Source organism: Pocillopora verrucosa, chromosome 8 (assembly GCF_036669915.1).
Source record: "Pocillopora verrucosa isolate sample1 chromosome 8, ASM3666991v2, whole genome shotgun sequence".
NCBI classification, from domain to species: Eukaryota; Metazoa; Cnidaria; class Anthozoa; order Scleractinia; family Pocilloporidae; genus Pocillopora; species Pocillopora verrucosa.
The window spans coordinates 10,268,108-10,290,375 of record NC_089319.1 but is presented as its reverse complement, the minus strand read 5'-3'; the positions used below and the strand labels follow the sequence as shown (position 1 = coordinate 10,290,375).

Genomic DNA, 22,268 nt, shown 5'->3' with positions numbered 1-22,268 from the left:
TTTATAACTCAATTTATAACCGTCAATTCCTTTCATCCGGCTCTTAAATATACCTGGGAAATTTCCGACACTTCTTTGGCTTTTCTAGACATCAAAATTTGAATTGAAGGCAACGGTTTATGCACTAGTGTTTACTATAAACCTACAGATTCACGTAGTTACTTGTTGCATTCATCTTCACATCCATCACACGTCAAGAACTCCATACCGTTTTTCACAGTTTCTCAGACTTCGTCGTTTATGTATTGACGGCTCTGATTTTTCCGAAAAATCAGAGGCAGTGTGCCAGTTTTTCGATAAACGTGGCTATCCTGTTTCTGTTGTTCAAGCGGTGCCCAACAAATTGATCGACGGTCAGCATTACGAACGGCTGAGAAGGAAAACACTGACCGCATTCCATTTACTCTTACATTTCATCCTCACAACCACGCAGTTAAATCTATCATTCTTAAAAATTTTAAATTACTCCAAAACGATTCAGAGACTGGCACTATCTTTTCGCAACCCCCACTTATTTCATTCAAACGTGACAAAAACATAGGCAACTTTTTAGTCAGGAGTTCATTTCAAACCAATGACCAACCTGGAACTTTCAAATGCACTCGCCCACGATGCAAAACTTGTTCTTTCATTCATAACGTAGAGAAAATATCGGGACCAAAGAAATCCATTAAGATCACTTATCACTTTACGTGTACCTCCGCCAACGTTATTTATTGCATAACTTGCACTTCTTGCAATAAGTTATACATCAGCGAAACAGGAAGACGACTAGGTGACCGATTCCGAGAACACCTTCGCGACGTGGAAAGAAATGACAAGGACGCATCCTAACCAGTCGCCAGACACTTTAATCTTCCTAATCGTTCTAAACAGCATATGGCAGTCTGCGGCCTTTCCTTACATCTAGGCAGTTCGGAAAACACTAGAACAAAAATTTATCTTCCAAACCGGCATCCTTAATCCCCACGGAATCAACGAGCGCTTTTCATTCAACTAATTTATAAGTTCTCGTCACCGTATTCCCACCAATGGGGTAGCTCCACTTTCTGCATATAAACCCAAACACAACCCACAATTCCTCCAATCGCTCTGACGAAGGGCTAACGCTCGAAACGTCAGCTTTTTTACCCTTTACGGTGGCTAATTTACGTTTTGAACTCAGCTGTTAACACTAAATTACCTGCTATACTCTCCCACCGACGCAGCACCACAGTTTCTTCAGAAACTTACCCCTTTATTCGATAAAATGCAAGTTCATGCGAGGATCTGGGATTGCTTCCCTCCAAAATGTCTCAAAAAAACATTTACGTATCTACAAATTCCTTACCTCAGCTACAACTTAATCATTTTCTTTTCTTTTTTTTTTTTTTTCAATAATACTCACAAATAACTGAAGATATGACAGAAAGGACAGTCCACGGAGACAGAGAAAGACGACAATTTGGAGACCAGATGTTAGACCACACATAGTTTTAATCCGCGGTGAAGGGTTTGTCACGTAGCATGTTGTCAGGGAAGCGTGTTGTGTGACATGCCCAAAAGCTGCGAAGTTTTTGAAGGAGGTAAGTTGGTTTTAATCGCTCGAATACAACTCAAACACCACATCAATAAAGTCAAGCACCCTCCATAAGAGAGTTAATAATTAGCTTTTGTTACGAATGAATGCACAAGAACAAAGAACCATCATTTATCTTGAACCATTCACGGCGCAGTAACTATGGAAATGCGGGATGCATATCAATTCCACGAAGCGTCACATATTTTTTATCAGATTTCTAGTAGAAAGTGGGAGGTTAAAGACTGAACTCAGCTTACTTTCTTACTTATAAAGCTACATAGTAGTCCGTTTGTTACGTTAAAAAAGTTGCCCAGTCTTATTCGTTTCGTCTAGAATCCCTTGGCGATATTTAAAAGACATCTCAGTCGATGATCATACTCACAATGCAAGCAGAATGAATCGACTGTAAACAGCTGTCTTGACTAAAGGGCGGCAATCTTCATGGCACCACTCGCAGGAACTGTTTCATCGACAATTATGTCTTCTACTAAAGATATGGTGGAGTCAACAGCCAGTAATGGAGAGGAGCTACGAAATTCAGTTATGAATGCAGGAGACATGATCAACGCTATTGCGTTCGCAATTTTGATTTTGTTTACGGCTTGTGGTAATCTTCTGATCCTGGCCGCCATCTTCAAAAGCAAGATCCTTCGTTTCCGCACTCATCTTTACATCACGAGCCTCTCCTGTGCAAATTTGCTCATGGCTTGTGTGGTAATGCCACTTCGAGTCCTGAGCTTTGTGGACAAAAACACATGGCTGAATGAACCAGGATTGTGTGAGACATATGGCAGCTTTTTTGTGCTGTTTTGTACCGTGACTGTCTACACGCTGGCAGCACTGAGCTTGGATCGGTACTTCTCAATCTCCCGGTACAAGTGGTATCAGAAATTCTTGACCAGTGGCCGTACGTTTTGCCTAATCGTTCTTTGTTGGAGCATTGCCGTGCTGGTGTCGTTTATGTTTGCCAATTTCGACGACGATGTCGGAAAATCGTTGAACTGCAAGTTGAGTACAACCTACACCATAGGTTACGTTTATGCGTTCGTCGGCATTGAAGTTCTGACTCCTGTGGTCTTCATGTTGATTTTGCAGTGGCAAGTTATGAAAACAGCTGTAAGCCATACTCACACAGTGGATGTCTGTGGTAGACAGATCAAAAACTTGGACTATGCTGATTTTCCATCGATCACCAAAGAAACAACCTGGTCTAAGACTGTCGTTCGAATTACTCTCAGTTTTGTTATATTTTGGATTCCAAGGTGCGTATTTCTTCTTCTTGACAACAGCAACGCGGCAGGCATCCACGAAGTTGCCGATGGTTTGACAGAGATCATGACTTATTGCTTCCCTCCATCATTTGCCCTGTTGCTGGGTTATTGGAGTAAGGAGTTTAGAGAGGTGTTTGTAGATATGCTTTGTCCATATGCCTGTTATCAGAAACAGAAGGACATGAGGAAGTACCGCCTGGGCGAGCCTAACAGAGTGAAACCATCAATGATGTACAGAAAACACTCCAAAAACTTTGCTGCATCATGATTGTTGTTCGAATTACTCTCAGTTTTGTTATATTTTGGATTCCAAGGTGCGTATTTCTTTTTCTCGACAACTGTAGGTAGGCATCCTTGAAGTTGCTGATGGTTTGACAGAGATCGTTTCCCAAAGAAATGATCGCTGTGAAACCTTTTCTCTGTGCAGACGTTTTGTGTGACCTCAAGCAATTATATCACGTACTGTTAGGATAGATGCACTGAAAATAAAAAAAACCTAGGGAGTGAGTCAAACTCAATCATATCTAAAGCGTGTGATTGCATTTAATGATAGGACAAAATTAAACACATAGTTTTCTTTGGTTAATTTTATCTAACCAGTCAAACAGAACTGTAAGTAGTTAAACCAGATCTGTTTCAATCCTTGATAATACAGCATATGATTTTGACTTACGTGCTAAGTAATAGAGAAATCATAAACTATTCAGGTTATTGTTCATAAATTTGAAAATTTCCAACACATAAGGGATGTGTTTTTGTGTTCACTGATCATGGAATTTTAAAGGAAAAACAAGAACCTCATAGGAAAATGTTGATTCAGTAGAGTTTGGTTATATTCAACTAACTGAGTTTGAATGATGGGGTAACTTTTACCAGACAGTAATAAAGCAGGTACATGTATGGATAGTGTTAAAAACTGAAATGTTTAAAAGCAAAACACAAGTGTGGTAGAAATTAATAACTTTTATCTTTTACTGTCAGTTAATTTTCTTGTTTTCTTCGAGAAATGTAAAATATTCTTCAACAATCTACTAGTGTTCAAATTTGAGTTAATTTTTAGAGCATTGTCACTGGGGTTTTCATGTTCAATAATCAATGTAGAGTATGTTTTTTTTGAAGTTGGTGATATTTTTTAATTTGAAAATTGGAACCAAATTGATACTCATCAGTAGGAGATGCATGCAGGGTTTATGTCGCTGTTCATATACACTTCAAACTTTTCACCCTTAAGCCCCTAAGAGTGACTAGCATCTAATATCTCCTTACAATATCACCCCTGAATCAAACATGGAAGTCATGAGAATAGAGAAGATGGTCACCAACTAAAGCAGCTCTTGATTGTTGAACAAATTCTCCTTGTCAGCCTCTTTGAAAATGTACGGAGAACAGTATGGAGAATATGCATAGTGATGTTAGGGTGTAAAGGGTTAAACAACCAATATAGGTAACTGTGACCATTTTGATGAAAGAGTAGGCTTGTTTGTTCCAAGACCACACATGTTCTCATTGGGTCTCCTGTGCTTAAGATGTTTAACCCTTTAACTCCCAAGATCTCATTAGCAATTCTCCTTAATGTCTGCCATATAATTCTTTTGGTGTTATTTTGGAGAATTTGGTATTAGATCAACTGATAATCCCCTAATTGACATCTTTCTTTATTCTCATCACTTGTCTGCTTGATGTTGGTTTGAAATAGTAAGGAGAAATTCAGTCTTGGTCACTCATGGGAGTTAAAGGGTTAACATTTCAAAACAATGGACAAAACAAGAAATGATTGACTGCCATTTCTTCTAAAAGTTTTAAAATATTGTTATCAGCATGAGCATGCAAGATGATAAATATACCCAGGTTACAACATAATATATGGAATTTTTATTGAAAGAACAGTACATAAAATTAGTCATGGTTTTTGATAAGTCTAAAAATAGATTTAGATGTATTTATAATGATTATTATAGAATAATTTTTGAAGTTTGCAATATACATTATAAGAACTAGTTTTGATTATTAAATGTCAACTTTGTTTCTGTGCATCAAAATTTTGGTGATTTTTATAGTAACAAGTGTGTTTCTAAATAAAGGTTTTATAAAAACATCCTTTGAAGTTGTGCAGGTTCAGTGGCATGCCTTTCAAATGTAGTTTGTTCTTTCAAATTTGTAAGCAAAGTACTTTTGATGCCTTTAAAACTCAGAGAGATGCAGGGAGAATTTAGCATCTTTACATTATGTCGCTTAATGAAGTTTCATTTATTTTCACTTTAATAAGTCCTGTCCAGGGCTTCTGTAGCTTGGATAATCTTGCCACATGATTATCCCAAAAAATATTGACTACTCTGTGAAAACATACAATTTTTCCCCACCAAAAAGAATTAGGAAAAAAGAAAGCAACTGGAAGCTCTGCCTCTTGATAATTTGGACTAATTTGGAGCTGATTAGGGTCATCTAATAAAGCTGTGGAATAAGATACCAAGCTGTATAACAGATCTTCCAAAGAAAGCTTTCAAAAGAATTATACGCAAATTGCTATTTAATATCTTAGAAAAAGAGGATAACTATATTCAAATCCCCATGATTGTTAAAAAAGTTGGTACATAGATACACTAGCTAAGGGTTAAAATGTCTGCTTTTCTTTTTCTGTGTTATCATTTAAGAGTAAGTGACTACTTGTCGTTAGATAATTTGTATAATTCATGTACTTGTCTTGCCCTGCCATGATTAGCTTTCCAGCTATTTGCAGGGCAAACTATCTCACTTCTCTTTTTTTTTTTTTATAAAGAACAAGAATAAAGAAAAGAAATAATTAATAAATAAAAGTGAACAAGTAACTTTAAATAAAGTGAACTTTACATTTAAATAAGGTGAACAAGTAGGGACCTAAGGGCTAAGTAAGGTCTCTATATAATGTTATCCCCCCCTTCCCCATCAAAAAAATATATTCATATTCATTCCTTGGGAACCATGGACTTGGTAAGGACATCTTACTACGTTAAACACAAAAGTAAACGTAAGTGTAGTATGGGCCTTACAGAGTTGACGTAGAGGTAAGAGAAATTTATCAGCAAGAGAATCTGAGGTTTTGACTCATGCTTTTTGGCTTATTTATTTACCGTGTTATTGATTGGTTTATATGCACTATGGGTGAAATCAGAAATACTTCTACCACACCCCAAGCACGAGTGGATATGTGGGGGGAGGGGGTGTCCTTTGGAGCTCTTCCCACCTTGCTTTGCGAATTACAAATTTAATATGGCGGACGAAGACCACATTTTCCTTGACAGAGTCAACTTAATACAATAGAGCAATACATGGATCGAGATCTGGCAAGTGAGGTTCGTCGATTTGTTCGCGAATGTCAGAATAGGCTGGCAAATGCCTCTAGCTCGAGCGAAGTGATTGAAACATTAAATGACATGGTGGAACTATTTCTGCGAGGATCTCTGCTCCCCTCTCAAGTTTCACTCGAAAATCGTCCTGTTCTGAAGGGTGAATTTGTAAGCAATCACTTTGTGAGGTTCACTGAATTTATTCTATCTTCGCCAGTAATTGGATTCTATAGTAACTTCAATGAGCAGCAGAGAACAAATTTTTTTGAAGTGTTTTTCCTTCGTGGTCCATCACACGATTGTCTTCTTGTTCTGGGAGACGCACTCTCCAAACCGGCGACCAATTTGAAAAATGCTAAGGTGATAGTATCTTTACTAGAGAAGTTCTTTGCTGAAGAAAGATTGGTTGATGTGCTTGTGGAACAATGTCGTTTATCCACGCATTCCCAAAATGGCTCACGTAAATCCAGTTCAGCAGGGCTTGAAGGTAAACTTTGGGGACAGCTCGTGACTTTGATAGTTTCTCTCCCTCAGAGAGTGGCAAACAAACTAAGATTTAAGTGTAGTTCACAGTTCTACCCGGTGTCTTATTTCAACCTTGTTTCATGTCAAATTCTCAAAGCATTGGAGAAGTTACATGACAACCTAACAATGTCACAGGATTGCTCCTTCAAGTTCCTTGGTGAATTGATTGGTCGGATTTGCCTGGCTGGGCAAGCAGAGAGAATGTTTACTATACTTTTACCAGCATTAGAAAATTGGCTGAAGAAGAGTCCACTTTGGAATAGGATCTGTGCACGACTTATTACAGGGATACCAGACAGTAGCATGGAACATGTTAGCGAAGGCCTGCTAAAGATAGCAGATGACCCCTCCCTAATTTCTAAGCTATTTGGTGATTCAGTGCTCACCAACTCTAAACTCAAGTATTTGCTGACATCCAAGTTTCTACTGATGAGAAGCTATTCCAATATGAATGTTCTTTACAACATCATAGGATATTTATCTGGGTGTAAGCACAGGCATTTGCTGGTGGAAGTGTTACACACTCTTTTTGACATCTGGGGCGATAGAAGCGCAATTAAGCACACAACATATGACCAGCATTTTTATGTCACGTGTGCAGTAGTTCTCTCATTTGGTCATTTGAACATTGAAGAAAGGAAATCTGAAAAACATGAACTGCTAAACAAGTTGTTAGTTGGTGTGCAGAGTCATTTAGAGAGCCCTTTGGAAAAAGTGCAACATCTTGGCATGGTGGTTGCGGAATGTGTTACATCTTCCCTTGAACCTAATGGAGAGAAACTTGCCTTTGAATATGTGGAAGATGATGATACTAAACTATTGAAATCACTGTCTAAAGGTCCACAGGAGAGGATGGATTTGAGAAATGCAGGAAAGAGAAATGAGCTTAATGTTGAAAGCAAAGGCAATGATAAACTGACAACTGAAGAGAGTTCCTCTGCAAAAGTCTCTACTGAGAAAAACTCTCCTCAGAGTTGTGAAGATGATGATGATTTGGTGCCATATGATCTCAGAGAAGAAGATGACAGGGATTTGAAATCTGAGGCTCCAAAGTATTTGCGAGATTGTATCGAAGGCCTTTTAGCATCAGAAGACCCATCAAAAACGGAAGCATCATTGAAAAATGTGGAGAAACTTGTTTGTGCTGAAATGGATGACCTGGAGGATGTCTGTGAAGAATTAGTGAAAGTTCTAGTTCATCTTCAGGACCGATATTCCACTGATATGTTTGGTGAACTACGTCACAGTGCAATAGTTGCTGTGCTTATTAGGTGTCCTGAACAGATTGCTTGTTACTTGACTGAGGAATTTTTTGCTCCAAATTACAATTTACAGCAGAGGATGGACATGTTAAGTGTTCTTGCTGATGCAGCACAGAGGCTTTCAACACCAGTGGAAATAACAAAAACAAAAGAAGTACCAAGAAGGTTTCCACTCCCACAAGCAGAATCTTATAAATCTTTGCAAGCCATACCTGAGTGGCAGAAGATTGTACAGGAGAGAATTAATGGTAAAACAAAGAGATTTACCAAGGGGCCATCACACCCTCCACCCAAACCTGTTGCTAACAAGTTTGCTAATGTGGCTGGATATTTCTTTTTTCCATTAATGAAGAACTTTGACAGCAAAGTGAACACATTGGATCTTTTGGGCGAAGACACACTTGTCCTTGGCAGGTTTGTGTACACTCTTGGAATAATCATGTACTCTGCTAGAGAAACTCCTATAGCCAGGAATATGGGCAAGGCCCTCTTGGAGTTCACTTGGGCTCTGAAGTATCACTCAGAATCATTTGTGCGTCAAGCACTGATCTTTGCACAGGCCATGGTTGCAGTTTCTGTTCCTTCTGCTACTCTTTTGAATGATGCTCCTGGGGAACTCTCTGAGCTTTATGACTGGCTGAAGACAACAGTCCAAAATGATACTGATGCAGACAGTGTGAAGGCAGCTTTTCAGACACTTGTTTTGTTAGAAGATGTTTTTAAGAGTCAAGTTGTTGTGCATGGTTGATCATTGCTGCTTGTCTAAACTTTTCTTGCTAAGGCTTTTTCAACGCTTTTGCTGACCTAATTGCACTATTGTGCCCTTTTGTCATTGTAAGCAATGACTTTGCCAGGCACTTCCTAGTTCTGGATGGGTTATTTTATACTCTGTTCTATTATAACTTATATGTGTAAACTTTAATTTCCATAACATATCAGTATTGTTGTGGATAGTAAAATGTAACATCTACTTTTTTTGACAAGAATTTCATAATTAGAATTTCTTATTGCGTTGCACTGTTTCATTAGAAATGTAATTGATATTAAAGGATCAAGGCTGCTTCAACTTGAGAAGAGGAAGACTTTAATTTACTTCCTTGTTATGGAGTGCTATCCATTACAGGTTACCTAAGTACTTAATTGGGTTTAAGTTTACTGTTTTTTGGTAAATCCAAGCTTAAACCAAGGTGATCTTGCTTTGGGGGCTGTCTCTCTCAGTCTTAAACCCATTGCTAAAACTTATAATTGCCAAGTCCAAAGTAACTAAAAAAGTTTAATTTTTACATTACTTGTATTTTGATTTTACCTTCCACATCTTTTAATATTTCCTGGCTTTCAATTTTAAATCAGTTGTTGTTACAATTTTGATTTCATTTACAGTAGATAACAAATAATGATAAAATAATCCTGGCAATATCAGAATGAAAAAGCCCTGTGTCTTAGACCCAAACATTTTGTTAGTGGGCATTCACTTTCATCCTAGACTTGCTGGAACTATTTATGATTGAACCTTCCCACTGAATAAATAATTTTTACCAATCCTCAATTGGAGCACATGTTTAGGTTCTCCATCTTGTTAAGCATCACTTCAGGAGCTCAGTCCAAATAAACAGTTTGCATCTAGGGACTTGTTTTGTTGACCACTGCCTCTTTATTAGGATTATTTACTCCAGATTTTCAATAAAATTATTGTATTGAAAAGGTTTTCATTTGTTGATCTCATTGTCTTAAATCAAACCCTTTAACTCCTTAGAGTGACTAGTTTCTCCCCACAGTATCACCCCTGGATTAAAGATGAAGGTTCATGAAAATAGACAAATAATTGCTGACTACAACAGCTCCTGATTAGTGAACAAATTCTCCTTGTAAGCACCTCAAGAAATGTATGGTGAATAGTATGGAGGACATGCATACTGATACTAGGGTGTAGAAAGTTAATACAATTAATAGTAGGCTATGGCTTGAAATTTTTTTTTCATGATCCTGTTTGCAAAAATAGAGGAGCTGCAGATGGTAGTGGATACTATCTTCTTGCAAGGTAACCTATGGTAGGAAAATAACTAAGGGAAAAAAAAATGGCATTTTGCTTCCTGATCTTTCTAACAAACCTTCTTACAATAAATGGCCTTGATAGAGCAGAGTTTCAACTGGATTTGACTACTGTTCTTGCTTTTTGTGTCATTCAATAGTGAAGTGACATTCCTTGCTTTTTATAATATCTCAGGAGACTAAAGGCCTTCTTAAGGGAAGATTTCACATATGGTTGAAATGGAGATGAGATAATGGTTAGGTTTATAATGCTTTTTGTCACCTCTTTGTTGTCAAAAAATTAACATGAAAGTTGCAGCATTCATCCCTAATGAGTCACCATTGGACCCCTATTCAAAACAAATTACTCTCTGCCACACCTTCCCAAATAGAGGACTCAGCGCATGCGTGAAGCCCAATCCAAAATGGCGTCCAAAGGAAAGGGTGGATGGATATGGTCGCCTACATGACATTCCATCTCAAGAAATGTCCCGTCTTGCTGATTATTTTGCCGTTGCTGGAATAGACAGGGACTCAAAGAATGGTTAGAACTATATGGGTTTCCCTCAGCATCGTGTCTCGCTGCTAGGATATCTGTGCAAACATCGCACTCCTCTGGAAATTTTCGAGTTTCTTTCTCAACATAAATTGTAACGTTTGATTTTTGTTGTCGATTTGCAGGAGAAGTTAAAGGAAAAGTAATACAACGCTTCCCGAGTAAAGACCGTAAAGATGCAACGTTTCCAGAAGGACTCGAATTGGTAGGTTTGTCGTTATTGAAAGCCGGCAAGTGCAAGGTTGAAAATTCGTGCGTGATCCTTTTGCCGATTCTCTTGTGATCATTTTCTATCGTGGATATACATTGAACATACGGGCAAGTTTTGTAAAACCTCGAGTATTGTTTTTGTGCCTCTCTTTTACAGCGTTAATATCGGTTTCTCCCAGAATTAAATCAAGGCCGGAGAAGAAATTTTTCTCAGGAGGAAAACGATAGACTTAGCTTTCCTGAGGTCTTTAATTCCTGATCACGTAAATGCTTAATGGTATAACGGGGTTGGAATCCATAGCTGGCACTCTCTATAGCGTATTCAATTAGTTCAGAAAGGATTTTTGGCTTTCGATTTCGTTCGTAGAGCAGCCTTTGGTATTAAGTATGGCTTCTGTAAGGTGGGAAACCTTTATACACTCTCAGCACCGAAGCTCATCATTGTTTAAACTCGCTCTAGACATGATTGAATCTCATTTTAGCGTGTTTGCTGTCGTTATTGCAGTTTAGTCTCAGTGTGATGCCACAGAATTTGTTTAGTTACAGCCTAAAATATACTTCTTTTCATACACTCCATAGTACTTAATATTAACAACTAATATACGTGAAGGTCTTCGCCGTTTGTCCTCTTTATTTTAAACCATTGAAGATTCACTTAAACTTCGTACTCCTGTTGAGGATATTTTTCGATGTGTGGCGTCCAGGCTCAATATTTGCGCTCTTTGTTTGTATTTTATTAATCCCCTTGTAGCTTTTCATGTTGTGTTAGGTGTGTTTTAATCTCACCTTTCAAAGATGCGGGAAAATCCTTTACTCATTCTTGAAATTTTTCTTTGTATGTTGATACTCGATATAAACAAGCTTGTTGATTTCGCCATCGATTCACTGAACGTTCGAGTACCGATGAAATTAACCAGGCAGCAGTTTTTATCATACAAATTATATGAATATTCAGGACTAGGTTTCATAATGTGGTTTTGCTCTATAAAGTATTACAAAAAAGGGTGTTTTCTCTTTTTCTGTGATTGTTCCTAGGTGTTTTTAGGTGTATTACTTCCTGGTTGACTCTGTTAATGGTGATGAAATATCATATTTTCTCCTGAAATGTGATATGCTCTAACTTTATAGATAGTTACTACTAATCTTTGTCCTGTTGTTTAATATAAATTACATACTTGGCTAAATTCATGTAATTTTTCCAACTTGAAATATCTACTTTTGATACACATGTTTACCACAAAGTGAATGGTGCTTTGCGGTCGCTGATTGGCTAGTTTGGAAGTGAGTAGCATGTACTGTTCGCCTTTGAGCAGCTGATGAGTCAAAATCATGTTTCAAGAGTTTAATTTGCGACTCTTTTTTGTTATATTGAGAGAACTAAACTAATTTTTTGGTATCTGTGTGGTATAGACTAAAACAACCACTCACCTCATTGAGGGTGGAAGTGGTGGATATTTGCCCAGCTGCAAAGCAAATAATTGTAAAGAATTGTTTTGTTTCATTGAAAAAAATTTAAGGAGAAATGTTGACATAAACAGGGGTCATTGAGTGATAACTGTCCCTTGATTATACCACGTGAAGTAAAGTAGCAAATAGAGTTGCATGAAAATTAAGGGTGGGTTACATTGTATCATAATTGATTTCTGAGGCAAACTGAAAATGTTATTACTATGCCTTAGAACAAAATTACTTCAGACAAGAGAAACCAATTTGTGTCTTTTTTTTGTGGTCAAAAACAAGAGGTGTCACACAGTTTATTCTCAATTTTGAATGATATTTTCTGTAGTTTTGTCAACCTGGAGGATGGAACTACTCAAATTACTACAAACCACCAACTTTCTTTGTTGCTGTTCTCACTGATATGGAAGGAGATCATCGATATTGTGCCTGCTTCACATTCTATGAAAAGTGCAGTCCAGCCAAATCCAAACATAGAGCAGTAAAGTCCCCCAACAGGGAAGTTTATAAGGATGGCAGTCAATCAGATTCTTCATTATCTGATAAGAGATTTTCGGATGGTGTGCCTGGAATAAAAATCAATTCAGAAGATTCTTCAATGACAGAGATGTTTGCACCAAAGTGCTTGTGTCTTGTGTCAAGAGCAAGCTACTTTGACATCTTAAAGGTTAGAGCCTGTCTCATGTTGGTGAAAAAGAGCTTAAAACACCCCTCCTTCATTAATAATGGAAGTCAGTAGTGTCATCATTTGAAAATGCTATCAAGAAAAGTAGTTTTTTCCTGTTCCTGGGAGTTCTAGGAAACTGCATACATTTAGATCTCATACAGGAAGTACTTCTGTTGTCTTGAAAATGTTTTAAGTGTCTAGGTCACTTCTCCCTGTCATTTGCACAGAGTAAACTCATTGTTCTCATTCATACTGATCCAGTGGTAAAAAAAGTACAAGCTATGAAATAGGATGACTATCAATACAAAAAAAAAACAACAACAACAGAACAGCTGCTGATAAAAATTGATCAATATTTGATTAGTGTGGTTTTCAGTTGTAGATGCCTCAAGTAAAAATACAGACAACTCTCTGGGTTCGAAGAGCACTCAATTTAGAAATGTAGCTTTGTGTTATTTTAGATGTTACTGTCAATAACTATTTTGTTTAATTGAATTTTAATTATTGATATGATATATATTGTCTAATTATTTCAGAGCTGCCTAATAACCATCTATTGGTCATTTCTTTCTGAAAATGGTAAATCCTTAGAGGGACTAGTTGGCTGTGTCCTTGGATTTGTTCAGGTTCCACCCCCTGGGGGTCCAAAGATGACCTTTTCCATGGGTGCAGGTGATCGGCAAACCCTCTCCCCTCCTGCATCTGAAACTCTTCCAGTAACAGGAAAATCACTCTCTATCTTGTTCAATCAGCTTGGTAAGTGTTGAATTGTCATGAGAATACATTGAAGGAGCTATGTCCCTTTTACTTCATGATATGATGTCAGTCACACTGTGAGGATTTGATGTGGATTTGAATTAATTTATGCATTAAAACTTGAATTAAATGTGTCATCGCCTGCCTCTCTTACTAGGTTTGCTTCTATGCCTAAAGTTGTGCTGTAGTCTTTTGTTCAAATATCTACATCTACATCTACATTTATTGAGTCGATAAAACTTGTTAGATATCACATCAACTATCTTGGAGGTGCTATGAGGGCCAAAATTTTTGTCTGAGTACATGTAGTTACCAACATAATTCAAAATGGTGTCTGTTGTCAGGCTGTAGGCTTCAATGATCTAGCTGGTTTTTTCCTTTATGTACTTCATCCTTGATCAAAATACACCCTTGTAGACCTCCAAAAAAAAAAGAGGAAATGTGTGGAAGAATACTCAACTGGAAAGGAGATGGCTTCAAAGTCTTAAATGGAAATGAGAACGCTCACTCATGCATTTCAAGAGAGGATATCACAACTCATTAAGAAAACATGCACTCTCCCATACTGCAAAGGCTGTATTTTGGCCTCTCACTCAAGACAGCTTTATTGTTAGTTAGTGATACAGTGCATAATAAACGTATTTTGAATCTGTTGACAGGAATCCACAACATGCTGTCCCTCTTTTGTGCTGCATTGACGGAGAACAAAATCTTATTTTATTCAAGCAGCTACGCACAGTTAACTAATGCTACCCAGGCCATGCTGGCTTTAATGTATCCTCTCAAGTTCAGGTTAGTCAGAAATGAGGCCCTTTGGAGAGAGTGCTTTACAAGAAACAATTTTGAGATAGTTATGGTTTAGATGGCATAGTGGAGGGGTGTCCAATAGAATTTGGTGTGTTGTCATTTGAGGGCACAAAACATAATTGATTTCAGGGAAACCTCCTAGACTATGGAAGAGACTAACTGACAAACCTAATCCACATGTACTTCAGGTTCAGGAGTCTATTGTAGGCTACAGTGGTGGAAGGTGAACTCTCTTACCAATTCAACAGTCTTGCCCCAACCCTCCCCCATCCCATCTGCTTTGAACCTCAGGTTCTATACATGTTTTTTGTATGACTATTTCAATTTGAGAAAACTTGTTAAGCAAGAAAGAATAAGGTGCAGGGTTTTAGGAAAGGTGGTCACACAACTGAGATAAGTGAACATAACATGCTTGTCAGAATGAACACTTAGGCAACTGGATTTCCAAGAGACTGTAGACTAGAAATGAGTGTGCATTTGATCATGTGATGATTAATATTTATTTTTATTTTTTGGCAGTTATGTGTTCATTCCAATACTACCATCTGCACTACTTGATTTTTTGAGCGCCCCAACACCATTTATCATGGGTATACATGAAAGCTACAAAGATTACCTGGCATCAGATTTGGTGAGTGATGATTGATTCACCTGTTATGTACACTTGGCCAGTGAATATTGTTATTTTTATATGGGTAGATTCATGAGCTGGGAAAGTAAGGAGAATCATGTGTTTTGATTGACTATCTATGCCGACAAGAAGGGCCTATCCTGCTTGCCCTCAGTTGCCTGCCTGGTTCCAGTAAGAATAATTGGAGGGCAGCTTAGTATAGAACTTTTTGGTTAACAGTTTCATGTTACCACTGCAACATTTTTTTGGTTTCTATCCCAATGTTTATGTTTGGCAGTTCAAGTATGACTTGTAAGTGAGTGAAATGATGTATCAGAGTTTTGATTACTGTGTATTGTTCTTGCAGACTGATGTAATTCTTGTAGATATTGATGGAGGACATGTCAGCATTCCAGACTCTATCAATCTTCCCTACTTGTCAGAACCATTTCTGAGTAGAGCAAGGCATGAATTAACCATGGTAAGTTTAGCAGCACAAAGTAGGTAGAAAAGTGTCTCATAGTGTTAAGTAAAATTAGATTTGAAAGGTAGTATGATGTTCATCTTTCTCTCAGTACATAAACTGTTCTATGTCTCCTCCAACAAAAAAAAAGCAAGCATATAAGGATTAGTTTAGCTCGTCAAGTAATTACCATCAGTTAATTCTGAATGTTGTACTAAAGAATGCTTGTTGCTTTGAAGGTGTTATATCCTCAACTAGTAACTGCAGATTGTGCTTTCCAGACACCAACTTCACCATCACTTCCAGTCCTTCAGGTTTGTTGAGTATTAGATGAAGATAAATTTGGGCCCATAACTTTGATTTGTTTAGTATTTACTTACTTTTTTTCTTTTAAAGTTTTGAAGTGAACATTATATGTTTCAATTTTACAGGATAAGGAGCTGCGTGCTGTGTTCATTAGATTGGTTGCACAAATGTTCTCTGGCTATCGCTCATGTCTAACTTTGATCAGGATCCATCCCAAGCCTGTTATTACATTTAATAAGGTATGGTGTATTGACCAAAATATTATATTAACAGTTGATCAGTAATACCCAGCTATAAGAACAGGTATTGACTGAAGAATAAATGGCAGGCTTTTGTAAAAGAGTAGGGTTGCTTCAAAATTCAGTGCAAAAATGACCAAAATGATTGTAAATGGGACAGGGCCCCTGAGATCCAGTTGGCAAATGACACACTAGTACAGTGAAGATTGCTCTTGTGTGTTAGCTACAGTTAGTAAGTTCCAGAAGGGCAACTGCTTGTAATTTGACAGGCATTTATTTCTTGGAAAACTACATGGACCAATAATATTTTTTTAATACAGTGCATGGACACTGTGTGTTAAGTGAGTTTAAAATATGTGTTAACTTTACATACACACTGTACTGCTCAAACAGTACTTAATCTGCTTTAATTCCTCCAACCAGTTCTGTACATTTTTAACTCTGACCTCTCAAATTTACAGTTCTAGACCTATCATGCCTGTTGGGTTTGAAGTCAGAGAGTTCCCTTCTCTTAATAGTGCTTGAGATCCATGCAAAAAAATTGTTATATCAGAGCCTCAGGCTAGTATGACTGCCACCAAGTATATGTGTCATTGTCATGTGAAATTTTATATTTATTTAAAAAATCTTTTGGGTGGGTTGATGTAGACACAAAAATTAGTATTTTGAATATTCACATTTTCTTTTTTATGTAGGTGTCTTTCCTGGAGAACAGAGGTTTGGTAGGGGATGTATTCCTTTCCAAGGTAATTTATTACTGTTATTTCATGCCTCGTATGAAATATAGACTTCATCACCTGCTACATATGACCATATTCATCAACTCTTTAGTGCATTTTTGCTCAGGTGTTTTTAAAACATGCTATATGTATTTGTGTTTAACCACAGACAAACAAATGTTTGTCTCTTATGGTAAAATCATGGTAAGATCAAGACCAAGCATCATTACTGAGCAAACTTACATAAATGCAATTTTCAGTTGAGTGTCAAAAGGAAGCCGGGATTTCTTTAGTTTTTCTTTATTTGGCTCTGTGATTGGTCATTAAAACTTTCCTCAGACTCTCAACCAATTGGCTGTTGGTATTACTTGGTACTGGTCATATGACCCATAATCAAAATGTGATCTATAATGTTCAAGGTGCTAAGTTATGAAGTCCCTCCTTTCAAAGGCATCCTTGCAGTCATTGTGGCAAGTGTGTAATATCTGGAGGAAAACCAATAGAGTGCAAAGAATTAAGCAACCAATTTCTTCATTTTGAAATGCATACTATGTGCTCAAACATTGTTATCATCATGTAATCTATGCCTTTTACAAACCTTTGAGCAGAGTCATAGGAACACCGTGAAGCAAAGCTTTTTACTGGGCAATGTCTGTTTACTACAACCTTTAAGAAAACTTTTTGAGCCAAGAAGAGATGTCTTAATTTCCTCCTTCACACAACACCTGTGCTTATAATGTTAGACATGCATCCTGCAAACTCTAAATGTTTTAATTCTCAGGAGTAGATCATCCTGAAAGTCTTTAGGACACTGACAAGCAGACATAAGGGGAAATTTTTTCATGAAATCTTAAATTCTCATGACTCACTGGTAAAGATGTGTATGGTACTATTTAGGAGAAGTAGAGTAGAATTAAGATCTCGGGAGTGGAGGGGTTGAGTGCTGGTTACTTGTATGGGAGTTATATTATATTTCATGTCACTGACTCAAACTGAAACAATGTTTGGCTTTTTCAGGTTTTAGAGAGTATTTCCTTCTTGTCCTTTGTGGCTAGTCGAGGTCCCCCATACAGGTCCTGTGACCTCTTTGATCAGGTATGAAATTATTCTATATTTTCCACTTCTATGCAGTCCTTTTAGGGTTGTCAAATATGTTTTCCACTATTGAATTGGAGGATAACCTGTAATGCTTTTTTAAAATTTTTCATTTCTAGCTTTGTGTGGAGATTGATAGCATTCTGATTAGTGAGAGAGGATTGGATCCTGAGGTGCAGGCTAACATTCAACAACTTGCCCAGAAGCTGTATGACAATGTGAGTGGCTCCTCGATTAAGTGTCAATATTAATAATAATAATAATGTAATAGTGTAGTTTGATCATCCGGGTGAGTGTAGTCCTGAGAAGGACTGTTGTCGGTTGTCACCACTACCGACAACAGTCCTTCTCAGGACTACACTCACCCAGACGATCAAACTACACTATTACATGTTACCCCCGGGTTCAAACCATTTACTGTAATAATAATAATGATGATAGGACTGAGTGGAGTCCAATAATTGAAAACAGAATTATTCTGTTTGTAATCATTAACAAAATTAGATGACCCTGAAGCAGGAGTCTGATTTGTTAATCATGAGTATGACTGCAGACCAAATTGAATGGCACGAAGTCTTGTTACCAATTAATCAAAATTATGACAAAATGTGAGAGAGAAAGAAAGTGGACTTCAGTTATACATTTTCATAAAAAGGCAATAGTAAACTTAGCAAAATGCACAATTACAGCACATGCACATTACACATACTATACAGTTACACAGGCATGACCTGTCAACTGTTTTATTACACTGTCCAATAATGAGTATGACCCATAGGTGGTAACCAATCGCGTTCAATAATTTTTCTATAGTTTTGATTTATAATTGTAACAATAAATAATAGAGATGATGATTTCTGTTCCAAGGAAAAAGCCAATAACGCCAAAAATAAAGGTGATTGGTTAGTGGTTTTGTGGTTTTTTATGTCCTGAACATTATTTTGATTGGTCAGTGCACAGTTGACTGAAGTCTCACTAAGATATTTATTAAAAGAAACAGTCAAAGATACATTACTATTTTTCTCATTGTTTTTGGAGTCTCACTGTGATATTTACTAAAAGATACAATGAAATATACATCACATCAATCAAATGGCCAGCCCTTTACACCCCAACATCTTAAATGGTGATCATTTCCTTTGTTCTTTTGAATTTTACATTTTTTCCTGGGAAGGTTTTGTAAGGAGAAATTATGCTAGTTACTGTTAGGGGTTGAAAGGTTGATAGACAATGATTTAAAACCATGACTTCAAGTAGGGATGAACAGATTGCCAGGGAAGATCTTTCTGAATTGACTGTGCAGGTCAAGTTTGGTTCTCAAAGAAAATGATGTGTCAATTTAACACTTACTGAAAATCTTACTTTTTTATGGCATTGGGGTGGACACCAGAAAGTTGAAGGGCAAGAGGGAGACCAAAGGCCACTTGCAGAAGGACTGTTGTAAGAGAGAGAGAGGCAAGGTGGGGTGGAAGAGCTGAAATTTGGCCAAGGTGGCAGCACCTGACAGGGGGGGTTGGGTGGACAATGACAGCCTTATGCACCTACTGGCACAGCGAGCAATGATGATGATGGTGATGATAATGATGAAAATGAAAGTTTTAATTGAATTTTTTTTTTTTAACAGGAACCTTCTTGTGAATCTGCTGAGAACAATATTCTACCACCTATTCCTGTAGAGGCAATAGAGAGGTGCAGCCCGAAGGTTTTTCCAGAGCTTAATGGAGATGCCATAAGCCGGCACTTAAATCAACAGGAAAATCTTTCTTTGGATTACACAGCAAAAAGTGTGGAGCCTTGTGTCGTGCCTTCAAATCCTTTGTCAAGTAGACAACAGCATTATATTCCGAGTCGAAAGCTTGAAGTGTTGAAGGATTGTGTTGCATACATCTTTGACAACCAGATTTCTGAGGCTAGAAAGGTAAACCTTTTGTATTTTGTTCTTCTTTTGCTGGCTGTATGCATTAGCTGGATACTGTATATTTCTCACAGATGTTAGTCTTTGTCCTGTCTCAATGTCAAACTTCAGATCTTTGTTCATGGTTACCTGAGTAGTTTCTTCCCTGTAGTTTCTAAATCTAGCTTTTCACTATCTCAAAGATTTTTGTACGGATCTCTAACTTATCATCATTTTCTCATTTGCTATTTTAAAGATTTTAAACAAATTTGGAACTCAAGTTTTCAAACAGCTTCTTTACAGTGTGGAGCTCTTTCATTGAAGTAGAAACAGTAGAAGCAGTGATTCTCCACCAGATGTATCAACACATTCTAAACATCTTTGGCCTTATTGCACTTGAAAAACATTTTCCCAGATCATTTTGGTCTAATGCAGTAGAATCCCAACTTCCCACACCCTTAGTTTCTTGAGAACCAAAACTAGCTTCCTTTTTCTACCAAACACTTTTATCCCTGAATTCATGGAACTCCCGGAAATTTAGAAGAATCAGGATTCCATTGTAATTGGATATGCTGTCTTTGCTCACAATGTTTGAACAGTGTGAAGACGTTTAAATGTTAACTTGACATTAGTCAAAACATTCACATTTACCTTTTTTCCAAACAGTCACTTCCCTCCGTGGTCAGAGGTCTGAAGTCCAAAGGAGCCCAATTAGCTCTGTGCCATGAATTGTCCCTCAGGGCTAGACAAAACAGATCACTTCTGGAACATGATCAGTTTGATCTGGTTGTGAGACTTATGAACAGTGCATTACAGGTTTGTTCTTCAGACTGTTGTTATGAACAAAAACTCCAAATGGGCAGGTGTTACTTAAATTTCACATCCACTTACCCAGGAACTTCCATTCAGTGCTGTTGCAATTCTACTGAGCCCAGATAAAGATCATTCCAGGGGATATTGCTATTTAATAACCTTTGAACAACTGGGGCCTGGTGGATAAATTGTCTTGATTCTTGCCTGTTTGGAGTTTAAGGAACAAAAAATATTACAGAGGACATTCTTTTTTTCCAATTAATGTGTATATCTGGTTTAAATAAAGATGGTGGTAAACCTGTTTTCAAAAGCTTGGAGGCTGGCCTGGGTTGAAGAGTTTTTCTGACTGATAAGCTGTCATAGTTGCACTTATAGAAAAGATCTTGTCATCCTCACTGATCTCCTCTTTTTTGTTTTTTTGTTCATAACCAATTGCTCCATGAATAATGATTGATTTAACCACTAGAAGCAATGTATTGTACAGTAAAGCATCCATGTAGGAATCCTCTCTTTAGGGATAACTAAGTCCTCTTTATTTCATGCTTGAGCAGAACATATGGTGGACCTTGTTCCCTCTATAGGCTTTGCATGCCTAACTTTATTATAGCACTGAGTTGTAGTGGTGATAAATTGACACCCTTCTGTGATTTCTTTTATTAAAATTGATGGTTAACTTGATTTACAAACAAAAAAAAAACTGTAATGTTTGTATCTATAAGAAGCACCAAGCTGTAGCTGTGATGAATTACCACCCTTCTGTGATGCTTTTTTTTTTTAATTGAGAACTTTATTTACAAAGAAAAAAGAGAAAAAGAATTGTAATGTTCGTATTGTGTGAAAGGCAAGAAAATATGTCTTTTTTTTTTTTTTTTTTTAGGATGATGCAAGTATGAGTAACACATCTGTAGCTGCAGCTCTTTTACCCCTTACAGCTACATTCTACCGAGTGAGTGAATTTTCTTTGTTGTTTTTGTTTTTTTGCAGTCTTATTAGTCAAAAATTGTGTTTTTCTTGAAAACAGTTTTGGGAGGTTCCCTTCACTTAACTCTGTTTATATTGTGATTATCAGAAACTAAATGCTGGTGTGATCCAGTTTGCTTACACTTGTGTCCAAGAGCATCCAGTTTGGGAAAGACAACAATTTTGGGAGGAAGCCTTTTACTCTGATGTTGAGTCTCAGATCAAACAACTCTATGTAGATGAAGAAGCTCCAAAAGCCAATGCTGAAGAGACATTGGAAAGAAAGGAACAGCGTACCTCACGGAGCAGCTTGACACCTTCAGCAAAACATCGCAGTTTCACAAGGAGTAGAGATAACCTTTCTTCCACACCCAAGGATTCAGGGAGTTCAATCGACATAGACCAGTCCTCTCGAGAAGAGCAGAAACCAGTCCCAAGTGCACTGAGTATTGCTGCTAAGCAGGTTTGTGCTTTGCCTTTATCATCACTGCACATGTCACATTTGGTTATAATAAATTCTCTGTTGTAAAAAGACTCAATCACATCCAAAAGGGGAAAAGGGTGAATTTTTTCAGCAAACAGCTGTTAACTCTTTCACTCCTGGTACCTCACCTTTAATTCTCCTTACAATTCCTATGATGTTAGTTCAAGAATTTGGGTATTGGATCAACTAACAATCCCTTTAGTGACATTTTTCTTTATTCTCGTCACTAGTTTGTCAGACATTCTATTGATATTGTGAGGA

General features: G+C 37.4%; 3 protein-coding genes across 3 annotated transcripts in view; all 3 read left to right on the top strand.

Annotated features, from left to right (window-relative positions):
- The first annotated feature begins 1,763 nt into the window (after positions 1-1,763).
- On the top strand, positions 1,764-4,927 carry LOC131778860 (beta-1 adrenergic receptor-like). Its single transcript, XM_059095331.2, has one exon. The coding sequence runs from the start codon at positions 2,003-2,005 to the stop codon at positions 3,098-3,100; it is 1,098 nt and encodes a 365-aa protein (XP_058951314.2). The 5' UTR covers positions 1,764-2,002; the 3' UTR covers positions 3,101-4,927.
- Positions 4,928-6,091: 1,164 nt separating this feature from the next.
- On the top strand, positions 6,092-9,643 carry LOC131778908 (telomere length regulation protein TEL2 homolog). The gene has a single exon (XM_059095391.2). It carries the CDS (start codon positions 6,138-6,140, stop codon positions 8,688-8,690), a length of 2,553 nt encoding a protein of 850 aa, XP_058951374.2. The 5' UTR covers positions 6,092-6,137; the 3' UTR covers positions 8,691-9,643.
- A 739-nt stretch (positions 9,644-10,382) lies between these two features.
- The window catches only part of LOC131778843 (myotubularin-related protein 13), a 30,050-nt gene continuing 18,164 nt past the window's right edge, over positions 10,383-22,268 (top strand). The window contains exons 1-16 of the mRNA XM_059095312.2: positions 10,383-10,514; positions 10,652-10,731; positions 12,523-12,861; positions 13,398-13,617; positions 14,277-14,409; positions 14,944-15,055; positions 15,402-15,515; positions 15,737-15,811; positions 15,929-16,042; positions 16,738-16,788; positions 17,779-17,856; positions 17,976-18,074; positions 19,481-19,774; positions 20,417-20,566; positions 21,441-21,509; positions 21,633-21,986. Of these exons, the coding sequence (XP_058951295.2) occupies positions 10,457-10,514; positions 10,652-10,731; positions 12,523-12,861; positions 13,398-13,617; positions 14,277-14,409; positions 14,944-15,055; positions 15,402-15,515; positions 15,737-15,811; positions 15,929-16,042; positions 16,738-16,788; positions 17,779-17,856; positions 17,976-18,074; positions 19,481-19,774; positions 20,417-20,566; positions 21,441-21,509; positions 21,633-21,986 (2,340 nt within the window). The 5' untranslated portion in view covers positions 10,383-10,456. The remainder of the gene's footprint in view (positions 10,515-10,651; positions 10,732-12,522; positions 12,862-13,397; positions 13,618-14,276; positions 14,410-14,943; positions 15,056-15,401; positions 15,516-15,736; positions 15,812-15,928; positions 16,043-16,737; positions 16,789-17,778; positions 17,857-17,975; positions 18,075-19,480; positions 19,775-20,416; positions 20,567-21,440; positions 21,510-21,632; positions 21,987-22,268) is intronic.